The sequence below is a fragment of the Sycon ciliatum genome, chromosome 1, assembly GCF_964019385.1.
Source record: "Sycon ciliatum chromosome 1, ocSycCili1.1, whole genome shotgun sequence".
Lineage (NCBI taxonomy): Eukaryota > Metazoa > Porifera > Calcarea > Leucosolenida > Sycettidae > Sycon > Sycon ciliatum.
In genome coordinates this window covers 59,721,823-59,741,514 of record NC_088643.1, presented here as the reverse complement: position 1 = coordinate 59,741,514, position 19,692 = coordinate 59,721,823, and the positions used below count along the sequence as shown (strand labels likewise).

At 47.0% G+C, this 19,692-nt stretch overlaps 1 protein-coding gene across 1 annotated transcript; it reads right to left on the bottom strand.

Moving 5' to 3' along the window:
• Window positions 1–202: 202 nt before the first annotated feature.
• LOC135804651 (transient receptor potential cation channel subfamily V member 5-like) lies at window positions 203–19,443 on the bottom strand. The gene is made up of 14 exons (XM_065318572.1): window positions 18,221–19,443; window positions 16,627–16,904; window positions 15,152–15,348; window positions 14,687–14,830; window positions 14,139–14,345; window positions 9,133–9,303; window positions 8,233–8,499; window positions 8,052–8,138; window positions 7,744–7,883; window positions 6,323–6,488; window positions 4,513–4,579; window positions 3,470–3,744; window positions 2,186–2,340; window positions 203–1,003 (listed from the first exon to the last, which is right to left on the bottom strand). Exons 1-14 carry the CDS (start codon window positions 18,610–18,612, stop codon window positions 853–855), a joined length of 2,697 nt encoding a protein of 898 aa, XP_065174644.1. The 5' UTR covers window positions 18,613–19,443; the 3' UTR covers window positions 203–852.
• Between the last annotated feature and the right edge of the window lie 249 nt (window positions 19,444–19,692).

Sequence of the window (19,692 nt, the reverse complement as noted above, 5' to 3'; positions counted from 1 at the left end):
ACCACCACTGCCACCAGCAGCAGCAACAGCAGCAGCAACAGCAACAACAGCAACAACAACAGCAACAACAACAACAACAACAGCAACAGCAACAACAACAACAACAACAACAACAACAACAACAACAGCAGCAGCAGCAGCACATGTAGGGAGGTGGTTTCGTGCAAATGGGTGATGATAATAGGCCAAATGCAGCCGGTCATCACTGATCATGCGTGTAGCGTGACATTCTGGTTCAGCACTTTATAAACAGCAGAAAAATTTGCAAGAAAAACAGACTGCATCGGTACATGCATTGCTGGTAAATTGGTCGAGCTGGTAAATTGGTAATAGCAACATAAGGAACAGAAAGGATGTGCTGAGCGGTGCATGGCACAGTTCAATGCAGCTAGGCAAGAACAAGGTGGTTGGCAGGCGTCTTGGCGGCTATTCACGGTATCATACCTATACCTATAACAGTTGCAACTGTACTGTGTAAACCCGTGCCACGGCGGGTTCCTACTAGCAAGAGTACATAACTACACGTGTAGTTATGTACTCTTGCTAGTAGTAGGCTTTTCTCTGGATATGCGGAAAGATCTGTATGGCAAGCAATTATTGAATATGTGCACAGGTGTCAGCTAAGTCTTGTAATCTCCACTGCACGTGGCTACTACAGCAGTATGTCTGAATTATGTGTCCTAAACACTTGATGAAATGGATAGTTGTAAAGACAGCTGCTGATCAAGCCACAGCCACCGTCTTACTTGAAAGCAATTGTAAGGTTTTCTGAAAAGGTGATGATAAAATCTGATCCTAACCGGATGGAGTCGGATTCATTAAAAAAATATCCTTGTGTCATGAGTCAGAGTATCATATCACTGTTTGAATCGTTCCAGTTAATGACCGTGGTCTCTGTTTTTCCTTCCCTGGCTCACGCCGTGGGCTCTGCTGCTCCAGTCCATGCTCCTCTTCATCGTCACTCTGCGGTACAGCTGCATCAGGTTCATGGATTATCAAATACCTGTGTAAGGTTGTCCGCCGCATGCACAACAGTACACCAGTACACCAAAGATCTACTGGGGGTTCTGATAAGTAACTGCAAGGTTAGATAACCATCCGTTTGCAATTCCTATCTTTGAGCTGCGATGGACTCGTGCACAGCGGAATTTTCATTATTGCCGATGACCATTTAAGTCGTCTTGGCAAAAGTATGATCAAGTCTGTAGACTTAAGTTTTTTCAGTTCTCATGAAGTACGATACGGTGTCAGCTCATCAGGTTCTGTATGTATGGATCCATCCTTTGCTTTGATTCCCGTAGGTTCCACATGCAGTTTTCTTTGCATGTTGATATTTGAAACGTAGTAGGGGTTAGGCACTCCTGCAGCTTCATAACTCAAGGAGAAGTGGTGAGCACACATGCTCATTCCCTGGGCACTGCAAATTGCACTATTGCATCCTGATAATGGCAATTTGCCGAAACGTCCAATTCTCTTTCATGTTGGTATTTGCCTACAGATGTCGGCATCGGTGAGCCAAAATGGCCGCGGAAGATTGGTGCCTCAAAACGTTTGCCATGGCCAAGGATCACCAAGTTGCACATACTTCAGTACTCTTTTCTTGTTTTGTCAGTGCTATCTGCAAGCCTTTGTCAACATACCTACACCACAGTGCATAACGTGATGGACATGAGCAATCGATTACACATCTGCATCATACAATTCGACCTTCTCTGATCATCGGAGGTCGCACGGACAGAAACAGCTGTCAGAGAGGATTCAGTACTCAGAACCTCTTGCTGTTGTGGGAAGTTCGTGTGGTCGGCCGCAGAGCACAATGGCGGTGTGCACGGAAAGTCAATTTACAGTGAATTTTAAGCAACCGCATTCTGCTGCTCACCTTCTTCTATATGCATAATGGGTATGATAATTCACAGTGGTACATATGGACCCCTTGAACCATTTGAGGAAGGTGCTCATTTTCAACTTCTTCGGACATAGAACTTGGCAAATATGACAAACCAAAATGTCAAACTCCACGTCTTACTGCCAACTCTAAAACCAGCATCACAATAGCTAGGCATGTCTGGCAATGTAATACTGTACTGTTTGGCAGAATGATACCCTGTAGTTTGAATCAATGCATTGGCATGACCCCGGTGATCACTAGGGTGATGGAGCTCACTCTGGCCTCCATACCACTTACCGGAGTTCTCGCTCTTTGCCATTCGGTCCCGGATCCACTTTCACCTGATCCAGCAACACTCTGCCACCTCGAAGGCCAACTTTCTGCTTGACAAGGGAGTAGAATGGGAGCCAACTTGGCAGCCTTCTTTCCACCATGAACAAACTCGCAACCACCTACAGCCACAAGGAGCAGCCAGCAACCCGGAAAGGTAGTATTCGACACTGTCGAGCAATCAGGGCGGGAAACGGTCTTGGCTATCGCCGGTATGGCCATCTCAGTACTGCGTACCGAAGCAGTCGAGTCACTGACCTGAGGAATCAGTGTGGCTGCAAAGTGTGCCTCCACCATACTTGTGATCTTACCCTTTCAAATGTCCTCCAAAGGCAAAACTGGAGCTAAAATTATAGACCTCCGGGCATGTAATTGTTACCATTCACCTGTGAAAATATGCTACGTGAAGTAGAATGACTGATTGCGCAGTGTTTGATTGCAACTGCTTTGGAGTAGCAGTTCGCCACGGTATCTTCTGACCATACTGATACAGTGTACATTTTACAGGTGAAGCATGGTTCAAAGGCCATACCCATTTTTCTTACACCAATGAATAGCATGAACGAGGCGTATATTGAACGTTGAAGTACCGGGTAACAAAATAATGTAATGAATGAAGAAATTGTCTGCTGCTGAGGGAGTTGAAAATGGAAAAGTCTTGAAGAAAAAATTGACTGCCACCGCGAGAACTCAAACCAGGGACCCTCGCTTATGGCCAGAGATTCAAGGAATATCCCAATCGATTTTCATGGGACACACTCGCTGGTAAAATTCATCGCTTTAATAAACCTCGGATCCCCACATTTCTAATTCACACCCGTTCTGGCGGTCAAACATTGCTTAGACAGTGAACGGCAAAGTTTTTATGTACATGTTACAAGATAGTCCAGGCGCGTAGCACACCGCCGTTAGAGGTGGTCCGGCAGGAGAGGGTCCAGGGGTCTCCCCGTGAAAAATTTGAAATTAGGGTGCAAAATCCTGCATTCTGGGCACTTTTGGCCGTGGTCGGGTGAAACCGTGAGTGGTCTGGCCAAAGACCGGACTGGCCGGACCGGCTGCTATGCCCCTGTAGTCACTCTGCAGCTAAGGCAATGGGTGAAAATGAACCGTTTCACCACAGGGAGAGAATGTGGGGGGGGGGGGGGGGGTGGGGGGGGGGGGGTTCCAACTTCGAACGGTGGACATTCTCCCTACAAAGTCCTAGAAGTATGGCACAGCCACTCAAGCAGTGGACGTACGGTGCATACTGACCTGCCTGCGCCAGATAAGCTTTGCACTCTCCAGTGTCCCTGCCTGAATGTCACTCATGAGAGCGATGAGGAAATTGAGGAAGAGAATAACGGTGAAGAGGAAGAAGAGGAAGAGGAAGATGGTCACCAGAGCCGCGACGTGAGGCGATCGAATGACTTTGTACTCAAAGCTATGCAAGCCTAGCGTGGCACTGTAGAGATTCAACAGTATTGTGCCGTACGATGAAAAGTGTTCCGGTGGCTCCGGTTGAGCTTCTTGAAACAGCACATAAAGAACTGCACACAGTAGACAGGCACATACATACGCATGCATGGCCCATTAAACACACACGCACGCACGCACACACACACACACACACACACACACACATACACACACACACAGCTACGCAAGGACTATAGTATTCCTCCTTGTTAGCCAGCTGAGTAATGGCATGGTTAAGCTGGATCAGGCACATACCAGCGCCGCTCGTATCTTACACAGAAATGCAACTGTCAACATGTGTACAGAGATGTACGAGTAGTGTACCACATTTTTACCCACGTATATGGTGGTGTGATGGATCTAAATTCTAAAATTTCTTGAGACTGGATTTTAGTAGTTGTGGGTCAATTTGGAACAAAAATAGATGTTTGATAAATTTTCCGTCCACACATGACATGTAATGGTTTTTGCTGATCCAGGTTCATATTAATTTTGCTAGTATTATTCGTATGCACGTGATCTCCTTTGGCAACAAAGCCAAACCGGAGCTGGCCCACTGCTAGGGCCTCCTGGCTCCGGCTATGATTTGCTTCATTTGAACCAACCTTGAGCTACATGCACAATCCCTAAGCTACAATGGCTATATACAGTACAACACTACTACACTGATTATTTCATAAGACTCCAATATTTTGAACCAACCCTGAGTTGTGATGGATTCATGCTGCTCCACTACAGTAATTACACTTGACAGGCAGAGACTTCTTCAAACTAAGGTTTGGACACTGGCATTCATAAGCCATTAACAGTGCATATACCGCATTGGGTATGTCACTTACACGACCCGAATGACATCAGGGTGAACAAGTAGAGTATGATAAACCGTGTTATGATCGTGGTAAGTATCTGAAATAAACATGAACGGGAATATTGGCACACATAGGCACACGAACATGAACACATGCACACACACGCACACACACACACGCACACACACACACACACACACACACACACACACACACACACACACACACACACATACACACACACACACACACACACACACACACACTGTACTTGTTGCTCACTACCAAAACTGGTCACGTGAGTCCCCCCGGGAGAGGGGAGAGAGACTCAAAAGGAATCTTGGAAAGATGACTCAATTGGTTATTGAACCGCCCAACGACCAACACCCCCTGAAATCCCCAAAACTCTGGGTGGACTTGAAAATGACCCCACTTATGGGCTCACCACACCTCAGTAAGTGGGTGAGGACAAGGTGCAGAAAAAGGATTGACGGCATCAGGGTATCCGTCCCGGGATCCAACTGCAGTTACCCCTGCCCCCAGTGAAGGTAATACTTGCTACTAGTGTGAGTGGCTAAATCAGAGTGGATCTGATAAAAGCTTTACTAGCACCATTGATTACACAAGAGTTAATCTAGCCAGAAGCAGTCCATGGTTGACAGGTATGTATACTTCAAATAGAAAGTATATGAACCCTGGAACCAACACACACACACACACACACACACACACACACACACACACACACACACACACACACACACACACAAATGAATGCATACACATTACCATTGAGCTCGCTGAACGTGCCAACATATTTCTTTAGGCTACCATTATAAAACATACACCAATGGCATGCCCTCTGCTTCTGCACGCCATCACCATCATACGTGAGCAACATTCTAGCAAATTCTTGGTCGATCCTAAGATGCAGATCTTGATTGTGTGTGATTAACGGCTTGACTGTTTGGGATCCGTAGTAGATTGCACTGTACCGTAAAGTCCGCTGCACACGCCCACCCCAGCGGGTCCATACTATTCGTCTTTTTCAGGTCATCAAATTTCTGCAGCGCCACGATCTGACCCTGTCTGAACGCAACGGTGATTCACCGAAGATAGGATATGCCGGATGGTTCTGATGAAGCGTCACTCGAGACTGACCTGGTTGCAGTACAGCACTGCAGTTCAAGGAGAACAAGGAGAATGACGCAGAAGCTACAGCCACAAAGCCGCTGCTAACTAGTTGAAAACTCTGAAGTGCTCGAGAAAAAACTCTTGTCTTTGTGCGTTGTGTGATTTGGAAATGATGGCTTGAAACACCGTCAGAAGTGTATTTGAATGATGGATTGAAACACCGTTACAAGTGTATTTGGTTCCTGCAATGCTATGTTCTTCGCTACCTTGTTATTCGGAAGAAGCTCCCGTTTGGATTTGCGAAATAAAACAGCGGCCAGCATCATCATCACCATCACTACGAGCTAGCTCGTGGCTAGTGCCAAGTGCTCTTCACGCGACGGGGTGAGGTGCACTTTCGTAGATCTACGGTAGCGGTGATAGTGCATGGGGTCAGAGTGTACAGGCCGGCAGATCTTGCAAAAATGGGGTGGGCATTTGCAACGGACCTTACGGTATAAGCAGAAACATTCGTCGAGAAAGTATATTCGTCTTTTTCTTCTAAGGAGCTCTCGCTAAATTAAATGCCGAGCTCAAGTCGATTTGTCCAGCTTTTCTGGACATTGTAAATTGTAATTGTCCATGGACGAAATTTTCAACCGGACGTTGCAAAATGTGCTTGTCAAGTACATGTATACTGATATCAGTGGAGCGGTGTGGAACTTACCTTGTACATGGCAATTAGGTAGGGGCCACTGAACTTGAAGTCGCGTGCAAACACAGTGGTGTATAGGTACGCCACATATATCAGCAATGACAAGATAATGTCCTGAGACTCGGAGTCGGTTACTCGCATTCCAACAGCTGCCGCTGCAAGGATGATTGTTAGCCACCTGCAATAAGCCGAGGCGAATATACCAAGGATAAACACGGCGAAACTCGAGAATAGTAACAGCAACCATTCTGTAATCCTTTCTCCAATCCTATAAAGTACACTACAACAAATGTGGACTCGGATGGAGAGCTAAGGATTTATTAATAGCAAAAAAAGGATCAAGGAACTATTATAGCGTCACATGTAGCTCCTTGGTCCTTTTTTTGCTTTTACAACAAATGTCTAAGTCGGCGTTGGACATTTTATATATTGTCGATATGATTCCCAAAGTTTCACTCTTTGGCTTCTGTGTATGTATGACGGCATGTTGGGAGAGAGAGAGAGAGAGAGAGAGAGAGAGAGAGAGAGAGAGAGAGAGAGAGAGAGAGAGAGAGAGAGAGAGAGAGAGAGAGAGAGAGAGAGAGAGAGAGAGAGAGAGAGAGAGAGAGAGAGAGAGAGAGAGAGAGAGAGAGAGAGAGAGAGAGAGAGAGAGAGAGAGAGAGAGAGAGAGGAGTGAAGACATCCAATCGCACCTTTTCATTGGACAAGCAGAGCTGTCTGCATAGCAGAGTGATATTCAACCATCTCTTCACCTGAAATCAACCTGCAGCTTCTGGTACCCAGCCAACTGGCAAATTCAAGGTCCTTGTGCTGGCTGTGTACAGTGCGATGTACAATGTTGTGTACAGTGCTTAGCAGCTACTAGTACTAGTATGTGTATTGCTGTGCATAGTGCAGCCAACTGTGCTACCCGGTGATACAAGGTGCAGCTCTTTAGCAATCTTATTTTACCAGAATGAATTTCCTCCGTATCAAATAACATTAGGAGAACACGTATTTTATGATCGAGGCCTTCTTCTCGTGGGGGTACTAAGACCTGCTCCTCATGGGGTGCTACGGCCTGCTCCCCCCCCCCCCCCCCTGTGGGTACTACAAACACCTGCTCCCCACGGGGTGACTAAGACCTGCTCCCCACGGGGTGACTAAGACTTGCTCAATCCCTATGTGTACTAAGTCCTCTTTCTCATGAGGATACTACTCAGATATGCTCCCAATGGGGAACTGAGTGACCTGGTTCTCATGGGGTACTATGACCTGTTCCCCATGGGTACTAAGACACACTCCCCATGGGAATACGTCTTATCAGAGGACCACTCAGTTAGGCACCCAGTGATGTGGAGACTGTAATGACAGGTACTGAACTCGCATTGCGGCAAGTAATTTTAAAATTGTCCTAGACACTGCACGTGCAGAGTACAATGAGAATAGATTACTTTATCAATGAGAACGCGCCTGATCGGCCCATTGACCCGTCCCACAGTCGACCGAAGCTGTACATCAGCCTACGAGTGCGCCCTGGAGGGTTGTCATTGTGCGGTGGACACATGTTGGCGACAACAAAGAAGTCACGCACCTGCAGCGCATCACAAAAGAACACCAGCTATGCACAATCACACTGTGACCCGCACTTCAGCATGAGATAGAGAGATAGAGAGGGTTATGCTCACAGCGTGAGTGCTCTGGAGCAGCAATTCAAGTTGCAGGAGGAGATGGCTATCTTCACGTAGAGATATGTACTCACCTCGGAAAAGAAGTGGAGCAAAGTTAAAAGAATCACGACGATTTCGGCAAACAGACGCCAGTAGTCTCCAGTAGTGCGGTATGACTCCTGCAAGAAAGCAAGGAAGACAACATGAGAACGGACACCTGTCAGTACCCACATAACCTCCTAGTACTAGAATGTGTGGACAGCCGTCCCCTACCCGAAATGGTTTGATGATCCACGGCGTGCAGAAATTGACGACTTCGCCGTCGGGCAAGGTTCCGTTGCGCACAAACCTCTCCCGCTCGGGATCAATGTCCGCGGAGCACACCGAGTACATCAGAGGTCGGTAGTGGACAGCACACGAGAGTGCAATCAGGTACACCGCGTTGATCAGGAAGAAGTATGTGAAGCCCACCGTTCCATAGGTCTGCCACTTGATGTCAATTAACTGGGCCATTGGTGTCTCCTGAAAGATCTCGAGGGCCTGTAGTCGTATGCATACACAGCCATACACATCCACACACATCCATACACACCCATACATGTCCGAACACAAAAAATGGGAGTTGCAATTTGAAGAAAGGAGGTATGTATCGTATTTTCCGGAGTATAGTGCGCACTTTAGATGCGCTATTTTAGGCCCTACATCGCAGGTGCGCACTATGCTTCGAATGTGAAATGCATGTACTTCAATGAAGATTGAAGTCAATGAAGATTGAAGTGCGCACCCCCAATGAAGATTGGGGGTGCGCGTTATACAAAGGTGCGCACTATACTCCGGAAAATACGGTACTACATTAGTGCACAAACAGGTAGTCATTGATTCTGACAGGTCTCCTGATAGATAAGTGCATACCCCACGAATGCACTACAGCCACATGTACATGCACAAGACTGAACATGTAATCGCAGGTCACTCCTCGCTATCTCTCGTCCTACTAACCCAGCAGTGAAGGGAGTGTACCCTCGAACATGCCTAGAAAACCATGCACATCTACAAACTATGGTAGGGTTTCAAATGGGGGAAAAGTGTCACTTGGGTTGAGCGGAATAGAACGCACGCGGTAACTCCCACAAGGCTATCTTGACATGTGCATGTTAGTCACACATAATGTACCTCCTCTGCGCGACTGGCTACAGCAATGTCGAGCACATTGATCACGTGGTAACCATCCTCTCTCTCTGTCACCGTATCCAAATCCTCCAAGTTATACGCGACCAGCTTCATTGTGTCATAATCCACAAGCTCGGTGCGCACTAAAGGCGATGAGACGATAGCCTCGAACATCTAGTTGGCAAAATGCAGCAACAAATATCACGAGTTGAAAAATTGCAGTGCATGCCGGTAGCAAATGAATGAACCCTATTTCATGTATTATCAACCACCACATCACACCACACCACACCACACCGATAATGATCTGGATAAGGCCGAATGCTGCTGCTTACCCCTCCCTATTTCATTTCTTCAAAAAAAAAGTACCGTACTCGCGCGATCAGTGCCCCTGCGACACTATTTTTTTTCAATGTCCATCACAGATAGGGCACTGTTCAAGAGAGGGCACTATTTTTTCAATGCTGGTACATTAATAAATGCATTTGCTCATCCAGCATTAAAAACAAAACAAGAAAAGCAGAGCCTAATGTTTCCTGTAAACTACTATCACAACTCAACAAAAACGGCACTGACAAGAACTTGCGATTTTGATCCTGAAACCACCAGTGACAATTCAAGCAAAAAGACGTCTAGAAAAGCCCTTGGCGAGCACTACCGACTACCGACTGCAGAGCTCCTGATTTATTAACCCATCCTAACCAGTGTGACCACTTCATTCCTGATGATGGTTATTTTATGCCCGAAACGTTGAATTTTTTCCTGAAGTGAATTTGTGAAAAGCAGTGATTGAGTGTGAGCCAGTGTTGCTGACACGCCAATTCTTACTTATGAAGCTGCGTGATGTGTCCTACAAGATTTTAAAAATTGACAATTATTGGTAAACTAACTGAGTGAGTGCTTTGAGTGTGACAACCTCCGGGGCCAGCTACTACATTGGTGGCAGCGGTGGGATTCGAACCTACCCCTCCCCCCCCCCCCCCGAGACACTGGACGGGACCAGCTACTACAATACTGTTAACATCATGATAATTTATAAGTAAGAGGCAATTTTTGACCTGGATGAAGGTAGGTTGAGTTGGGTGACTCCGCTCTCTCGCGAAAGGAGAATGTCTTCTTCATTCAGGACTGGTCTAAAGAATATATCAATAGGAAGTTTCAACGTTAGAGGTATTTCTAGTCAGGTGAAGCGGGAGCAGCTTGCTCGGGATATCGCGGGGTACCGAGTCGATGTTTGTTGTCTTCAAGAAACGAAAATAGTAAATTATTTTGATGAAACGCTGGGCAACGGAACGAGAATCATCTGCCTGCCGTCAGAGTGCAGGCATTACGGTATGGGCTTTGCCGTTAGAGGCGCCCTCAAGGACTGTATGAGCCGGTATTGGCGTATTTCTGACAGAGCAGCCGGTATTCAATTCAAATTTCCCAATAGCAAAAAATCATCGTTGACGGTCATCAACGCCTACGGTCCAACAACAGAACGGCTGCGGGCAAGCCCGGATGAACAAAGTGAGTTCTTTGACAGTTTGGCGAACGCTGTGACCGACTACGCTTCCAGTGGATTATTGTTCGTAGCTGGTGACTTCAACTCGAAGCTAGGGATACGCAAAAGTGGCGAGTCCTTTCTTGGACGCCATGGCCGCGGTCAACGAAACTTGAGTGGTGGAGTTTTTGCTAGTTTCCTTGAAGCTCACAACCTGTTCGCTGGCAACACAGCATTTCAGCACAGCGCTAGACATAAAACAACGTGGCAAGGCCCTTGCCGTGACAATTCCGGTGTTCCTGTTTACAATATGATAGATTACATCTGCTGCCGTCAGAACCAGAGTCCCCTTCTAACAGACGCAAGGTCGTATGCGGGAACATATGTATTCTCCGACCATCGCCTAGTTGTGGCGAGACTGGACATGTCGAGATTCTATGGTGTTCTGGGTATGCACCAACGCAAGACCACTGCCGGCAACATCCGCCCTGACACTGGAAAGCTTGCTTCAGATGTCGCAATTCGGGAATCCTACAAGAGAACTGTGGAGACCCAGGTCCAGTGCAGCGTGTCATCAGAAGCCAACAGCACCCAAGCAGTCTGGGAATCCTTATCTGAAGTCCTCAGCAAATCAGCACTGGATTCGGCCGGCACTCAGCAGAGACAACATCACCGCCATGACTTCTCCCCTGAAATTGAGTTGCTGTCACGCAAGCAGAAAGATCTTCGCCTGGCGATTGGAGAGTGCAGGGATGACCAGAAAAGACAGTCACTAAAAAATCAAAGAAATCGCACAATGCGTGAAATTCGTGATATCGCATCTGACAATGCCAAGAGAGCCTTGGATCGTCAAGCAGAGGAAGTGGAACGACTGCATGATAGTGGGGCAAAGATGTTCCGTGCTGTCCAGCTACTGAAGCGAAAACCGTACAGCCAGCCTATTATTCATGATGAGAAGCAGCGGGTCGTTATCAACCCTGCAGACCAGCAGGCGTTCATCATCAAACATTATGAAAGCCAATTCCATGATAAATCCCTCCCTGACATTCCACAATTCCTAGGTGATCCCAGCCCTCTCCCCAATCGAATCACATCGGCCGAAGTTAGGAGGGCCTTCCAAAGCCTGAAAAACGGGAGAGCGGCAGGCCCTGACCATCTCTCCGGAGAGTTACTCAAGTACAGTCCTCCCATTGTCGCTGAGATGACTTCCAACATCTTGAACCGAGCTATTGAGACACATGACCCACTCGAAGTTGGCAGAGGAACCCTAATACTGCTGCAGAAGCCTGGTAAACCACTAGGGCCGCTTACTAGTACGCGCCCTATCGTACTGCTCTCGGCGTTGAGAAAGACGCTGTCCCTGATTGTGCTGAAGAGGATACAGCCAGCGGTTGATCAGTACCTGGCTACATCCCAAAGTGCTTTTTCGTCGTGGCCGCAGCACAAGTGATGTGGTGTGGTGCCATAGATGGCTATGTAGTATGACGCAGCGATTCAATACGTCCATCCACATATTGGGAATTGACATGAGTAAAGCATTCGACACTGTTCGCCGCGATGTCCTGATGAAGACCCTTGAATCCTTCCTCCAAGAAAGTGAGCTCCGAATGATCCGTATACTGTTGACTGAAACCTGGCTTGAACCTCGTGTGAAAGGTGCATCGAAAAGCTCCTTCAAGACAAATATCGGAGTCCCTCAAGGGGACAGTCTCTCTCCAGTGCTTTTCACCATTTACCTGGAGGCTGCTCTCCGGGACCTACGACAGGAGCTGCCATCTCGCCCTGCTGTGGACAATGACCTGCCGTTGGATATCGCATACGCGGACGATGTTGATTTTGTGAGCCGGGATGAGACGTTTCTCAGTGAAGTTGAACAACAAGCCCCAGCAGTTCTTGCGAGATGGAACCTGAACGTTAATCCCTCCAAGACAGAGCATACCACCGTCGCTCGATTTCCCGATAGGAACCAAGAAACGTGGCGTACTGTCCGCAAACTAGGCTCCCTCCTGGGTGACGCCGAAGATGCTGCTCGGAGGCGTCAACTGGCCGCCGCCGCCTTCAACTCACTCCTCAAGATCTGGACCCGGAGGCGCCAGATCAGTGAAGGTCTTCGGCTGAGGCTCTACAGCGCCTACGTCATCCCAGTCCTTACCTACAACTGCGGCACTTGGGGCCTACCGATGTCGGAGCTCGCGCGAATGGATTCGTTCCACAGGACCCAGCTAAGGAGCATCATCGACATGCGGTACCCTAAACGAATTAGCAATGACACTCTGTATAAGCGCTGCGGAGCTGTCCCCATCAGCGAGATGATCACAAGGCAGCGCTACAGTCTCGCTGGCCATATCTTTCGCTTGGCCCCAACTGCTCCTCCACAGTTGGCAGTGGATATGTATCTTCGCCTGGCCAACGACGAGGGCACTGAACGCTTCAGGGGTCGACCTCGGACGACTTTGGTAACGGTCTTGCAGACGGAACTGTTATCATGGCATGGACTTACCCTCCACCAGCCGCTAGATGTTGACGCAGTCCGCACAATGGCAGCGGACCGACAGGCATGGCATGGAGCCCGCCCCACCTAACAGGACTGACCAGACATGTTGTATGCATATTCTATTTTATTTTATACTTTGGATGAAGTTTTCCATTAGTCATATTGGTGTTGTTGCTAACGGCTTTTGTTGACGTCACTTCTGTCATTTTATTGTATTGTATCGTATTACTCTTCAGACATCAATCCTGAATGGCATAAGCGAAAGTGGCACCCCCGCCACCTACGCGGACATGCTTTTAATAATAATAATAATAATAATAATAATAATAATAATAATAATAATAATAATAAGAGGCACTTTTCTTGTGACGATACGCATGTACTGCAGTCATGTGTGGTGGAGATGTTAATGTGTGGTGGAGATGTTAATGTGTGGTGGAGATGTTAATGTGTGGTGGAGATGTTAATGTGTGGTGGAGATGTTAATGTGTGGTGGAGATGTTAATGTGTGGTGGAGATGTTAATGTGTGGTGGAGATGTTAATGTGTGGTGGAGATGTTAATGTGTGGTGGAGATGTTAATGTGTGGTGGAGATGTTAATGTGTGGTGGAGATGTTAATGTGTGGTGGAGATGTTAATGTGTGGTGGAGATGTTAATGTGTGGTGGAGATGTTAATGTGTGGTGGAGATGTTAATGTGTGGTGGAGATGTTGATGTGTGGTGGAGATGTTAATGTGTGGTGGAGATGTTAATGTGTGGTGGAGATGTTAATGTGTGGTGGGGATGTTAATGTGTGGTGGAGATGTTAATGTGTGGTGGAGATGTTAATGTGTGGTGGAGATGTTAATGTGTGGTGGAGATGTTAATGTGTGGTGGAGATGTTAATGTGTGGTGGAGATGTTAATCAATCTCTTGGCAAGTAGTGTACAAGCATGGGTGAATGGATGAAAAGGTACTTGTAGGAAGATGATTAATGGAAGATTAGAAATGGTCTACAAACTGGGAGATAGAGGAAGAACTTGAATGATTTACCGCGACATTGCCATTCTTTGTGGCGACGTGTATTGGCCTGTAGCCATGGATGTTGCGTTGCACAAGCAATTGACGGTTGTCCGGGTAGAACATTTCCTCTCTTTTCATCAGGAACTTGAACATTTCCTGAAGACGCATTCCGTCTACGAACTCATCGTGCTTATGCCGCTTCATCTGGGCAGCGAGTCGGTGGAGAACATTGTTGTTCTGCGTGCAATCAGACGTCAGCAAGAGCGAAAGAGGAAAAATAAAAAGACACTATCAGATCACATACACAGTGTGGCTCAATGAAATCCAGCACCCTGCATAAGGCATCACCTTGCAGCCGTGCCAATAGCCAATAGTCAGCATTGAATAGTGTCCGCAGGGCTACACTGAGCAATGACTCCTAGCTAACTGATTCGCGACTGGCTAGATTCCGATGAGCAACAATAGCTAGTTTCAAAGGCAAAGCACTAGTAGCTGCGTGTTGGAATTTTCAGCGGCTGCATTTGGTCCACTGAAATAGTTCTTCAGTGGCAATATCCTGTCAACACCCTACCACTGACCTGGATATCAAGATGATGCAGCAGACTATAGTCTATCTCCAGCATGTAGTTGACAACACGCCGACTCTGCATGCTGACTGCAAGTGCAAGCGGTGTCGCTCCAGCATTCAGGAAGTTGCGCTTCAGATCAATGAATGTCAAGACCTGTTGCAGATAGCAGAAGCAGCAGCAGCAGCACAACCACCACACTGAATGCATCATCCAGCAGAGCTCTACATGTATCCCTCACCTTGTCCTTACTGCACTAGTACGCTAAGAATCACGACAATGAGGGCCGGAAGGAGACAGGGAGAGAGACACAGGGGACGGTTTTTTTAAATCCACAAACTGGAATTTAACTTTCGTACACCCCAATCTGAAGTTCTTTAAAAGCAAAGTTGAGTGTACAAAGTGTTTCCACACTGTATCTGCCACTTGCACGGTGAATTCTTCCCCCAGTGTTTGCACACTGTATCTGCCACTTACACTGGGAATTCTTCCCCTGGTGTAGAAGAGACCGCTGGCCTGCCGGCGCAACACTTCCCCACGCTCTGCCTCCGGCAGCAGCTCCAGCAGATACCGCAGTGTCGTGTTCTCGTCGATTTTCTGGTTCAGGTCGGTGTCTTTGGCAGCCGAATACTGCTGTGCAGCATGCATGACTGCAAAGTGGATGATGGTCTCGCCTGCCATTCCAACAACGCATGAAAGCAGAACAGGCTGAGAAGCACCATATAATATTCAGCGGCTTCTTCAAAGATGGGCCTCTTACCCAGGGATATCATTCTAATGATGATGATGATGATGAATCACAGTGATAACGCGGACATCATGTACTGCATCCCATCTGTTCAGATTCTCGTACCTCACATACTGTACAAACACAAGCTTTCAACCATTTCAATTAACTACTGAAAAATCTGTGCCAAACTGTAGACACATCACTTTCGGCAAAGTGTTCGTCTCTGCTTGTTAAATTCACACAAATGAAGTCTTGAGCAATGCTCTAACCATCTGAGCTATGTGACCAGGAAGAACCTAGAAGGCGCTGACAAGTTTTTCACTCCAAAGGCAGCGCACAACACGTGCCACGCATGCTGATGGCACTTGGTCAGCGCCTTTTAGGTTCGGCCTGGTCCCTTAGCTCAGATGGTTAGAGCATTGCTCATGACAAGCAAGGTCCCGGGTTCGACGGTCCTGGTGGGTCTGGCATTTCCCCTCTTTTCAGGCAGTTCACTTCCCCAGCTGCTCCTTTGAAATTTGAAGTTCTCGCAATCCTTTAAAAAAAAAGATAAAGTCCTTTTGAAATTAGACTTGGGTGGAGAGGCAAGGATTAATAAATTATTTATAAGAAGAAAAGAGGACCAAAGAGCTACAAATTACGCTATAATGTCCACTAACATCACCAGTCACTTTCAATCAGCTCCTGCGATGACATTGCACGACACTGACCAACGGTACTGACGTTCTACACCGAACTCCAAGATGTGCTAGAGCTGATTGCCAGTTAGGTGTAGAACGTCAGTACTGTTGTTCAGTGTCGTGCAGTGTTATCGCATGAGCTGATTGAAAGTAAATGTAAATGTAAATGTAAATGTAAATGTGGAAGAGAAAAGGACATATGGATACGAGTTAAGAGTAACTCTCCATCACTGTAACATGATACTATATACAGTCAGAAAGTGCAACAGTGATGGAGAGTTACTCTTAACTCGTATCCATATGTCCTTTTCTCTTCCACATTTATTTATGGCTCAACATCCGAGTTGTAAATGTAAATGTAAATGTAAATGTAAATGGTAGTGTGAGTGGACATTATAGCATAACTTGTAGCTCTTTAGTCCTCTTTTCTTCTTTTTGAAATTTTAATCTTTACTTCTAACGAAATATTTTGCTAACAAACATGTGCACTGAGTGCCTTCTAGAGTACTGGCCAGAAGAGTGTAATGTGCTCAGCCCCTTACCTTCGTACAGACTACAGTCACATTCAATAGCTCTCAGCTGTTGTGTCAAGTATGCCTTCCGCCTAGCTTCTGGAACCTTTGAAAGAACTTTCTCAGCCACATCTTTCCTGTTCCTCATGATTGAAAACTGAAAGGCCGTTAGTTTTCGACAGCCATACTCCACCTTTGCCTCCAATTCCTCATTACTCCATGTACAACTGGCGTCCATCAAGTGACTAGGAGCATTTCCACGACGCAGCATGCCCTGCATCACTGCCTTGGCCTTTGCTGGACGTTCTCTGTACAGTGTTGTTTATTTTGTGCATCGGGTTGTGGGCCGGCAGACAGACAGACAGACAGACAGACAGACAGACAGACAGACAGACAGACAGACAGACAGACAGACAGACAGACAGACAGACAGACAGACAGACAGACAGACAGACAGACAGACAGACAGACAGACAGACAGACAGACAGACAGACAGACAGACAGACAGACAGACAAACAGACAGACATACACATAGACAGAATAAGAGAGGAGAGGAACCGGAAAGGGTTTGTGCACACGCCGGATGGGAAATGATACAGGAGGTAGGGAGAAGATTAGTAATGCAACATGGACTAGGTTACAATAGAGTATATTATTAATTTTGGGGGTATTCGTAAAGCTTGGGAAGAATGAAATAGTTATGTCATGTGGTTATATGCCCGGCACAACCTTGATCTTTTCATTGCGCTTATTAAAAGTACACAATGACAGTTGACAGTTTGGCTGTCAAACTTTTCCTAATAAGCGACGTCCCTTCTACAGTAAACGTGTGGCACCCGACAGGCCTGTGTCATTCGTAGACTCATTGGTTAACAGTGGTATCAACAGTGGTATCATCAGCAGATAAAAGCGGTACCACTTTTATCTGCTAGCAGAAGAAGCAGCTGCATTGCAAAACTGAGGAGAAATGGTGGCAAAGCAACAGATGCCAGAAATCTCAGCCTTAGCGCAAGATTGGTGCTTCTATGTGTATGTGTGTGTGTGTGTGTGTGTGTGTGTGTGTGTGTGTGTGTGTGTGTGTGTGTGTGTGTGTGTGTGTGTGTGTGTGTGTGTGTGTGTTCTTGTCAGACTGGATTTCCAGCCTGTGGCTACCTGTTGGGGAATGTGTAGTGTTTCATTTGATGTGGTGACCATTTCAGATTGGCTGCGTCAAAGTTGACTGTCATAGGAAATCTTACCCAAAGTTCAGTATTGAACAGAGCCTTTGAAATTGCAAGCAGCACATGTCTGGTACGGCACATCTCGTCATCGCAAGGCCCATGAACCTATGCTCTCAAGTAGAGGATACCATGGCCTCACAGGCACAACGTCTTTGAATGAAAATACCGCATCAAAAAGTGAACTAGAGCCTGTTCCGATTCATAGGCACAGCCCTGACAAGGCACCGTTCTCTCTACATGCACCGGACTCTCTTCTACTCTGGGAGTAGCTTGCTGCTGTACAATACAGCATGTTTAACACATGTGATGACTTGTATTACTTCAAACATGCTAGTCACATGGTAGCAGTATACAAGCCCTACTAACCCTAAGCCTAAGCCTAAGCCTAACCCTAAGCCCTACCTTAATTCCGGCGCAACTGTCACATCTCCAAGTAAGAATTCAAGAGCACTTGGAACACCAGGTTTTGAGCAACCTCCATCGTTCAGTTCCGTCCCGTTCAGGTCCAAGTCGCCATTATAGCAGCAATCGCAGAACACTCCACATCCAATGACACGAGCGATGTGCTGCAACATGTAGGAGCTAGTTTCTTGCACCTTCGACGGCTGGGCTGCCATGCCACTGTAGGCAGTATTTGAACCACCAGCTTGTGTTTTAGCTTCTTCGCCGCTCCTATCGGCTGGGACCTCAGAGTCCTCGTCGTCTGGGAACTCGATGTGTGATGATTGAGATGACCGGCCATGGTCTTGGTGAAGGGATTCAAGACGCATATCCTGGCTGCTCATCTCTGCCATGATGACGGATGGTGAGAAATAGCTGCCACGGTTCTTCTTTCGGCTATACCTGCAAACCACCTAGGAAGCAATGAGTGTTTCACTCACAGCAATTCTCCAGCTTGTGCTTCGGGGAATTCGTCAAAGAGTGCCCATCTCTGCCGAAGTGAAGGAATCAAAGACAACAGTCGACAAGCTTCCCTCCTCCGGATCGTCTTTTGAAAGTGCAGCAGAAGAGAGTTGCCCTTAGCTTAGGCTAGCGGCTAGCCTAGACAACTGAGCGCAGGTCCTACACAAGGCCTGGTAGAAGCTTTTAGTACTCCCCGGGCTGCTTTTGACCCCGACTTTCCCAGGTGCTGCACCTGTCTTCAAAATGAAACGGCGAGACGCCTGGCTTGGCAATGGACTATGAACTGAGTCTGAAGGTAGATTGTCTCCTGGATTCGTGCAGTTACCACTACTACTACTACTACTACTACTACTGAAGTACTTACTAGTAGTACATCTCCTACACTGGTCGGTCGTCGGATTTCTGCTCGTTTCTTTGCTACTCGTACTCGCGCATGTTGATTATTCTTTGCTGCCTCGTCGAATGTTTCAAAGATTCAGTAGTGGTACCTGCGGCTGTAGCGACTATAATGAAGATGTTCTGGCCACCTACAACTTTACAACAAACACATAATGTGTTTCAAGGATGCAAAACACGATAGTTAGTATCGATACACATGTGTATGTTGTCTTTTCATCCTCGCACAGCATACAGTAGTAGAATTGCCTCGGGGCGCAATCTTAGAAGATGTTTTCAAACTAAACCGGCCGCTGTAGACAGATCACCACACACCGTGATCGATATAAGTGAGTGAGGCCTACGAGTCTACGACTCGCCAGTGACCACGGTGCACCTGGCCGGCCGACATCCTACTGCACCAAGCTTTTGGAGGCAGTAGATCATGGTCGCCATTCATACCTGCAATTGTGCAAACACATAGGCGTATTAGCCTCCTCGCTCATTCTCGGAATGCGACGTCTGACAGTACAGAGCAGCCCCCAACCTACAATGAACAGTTATTAATTGTTCCGCTGGACGTGGGGTTGTCCAAA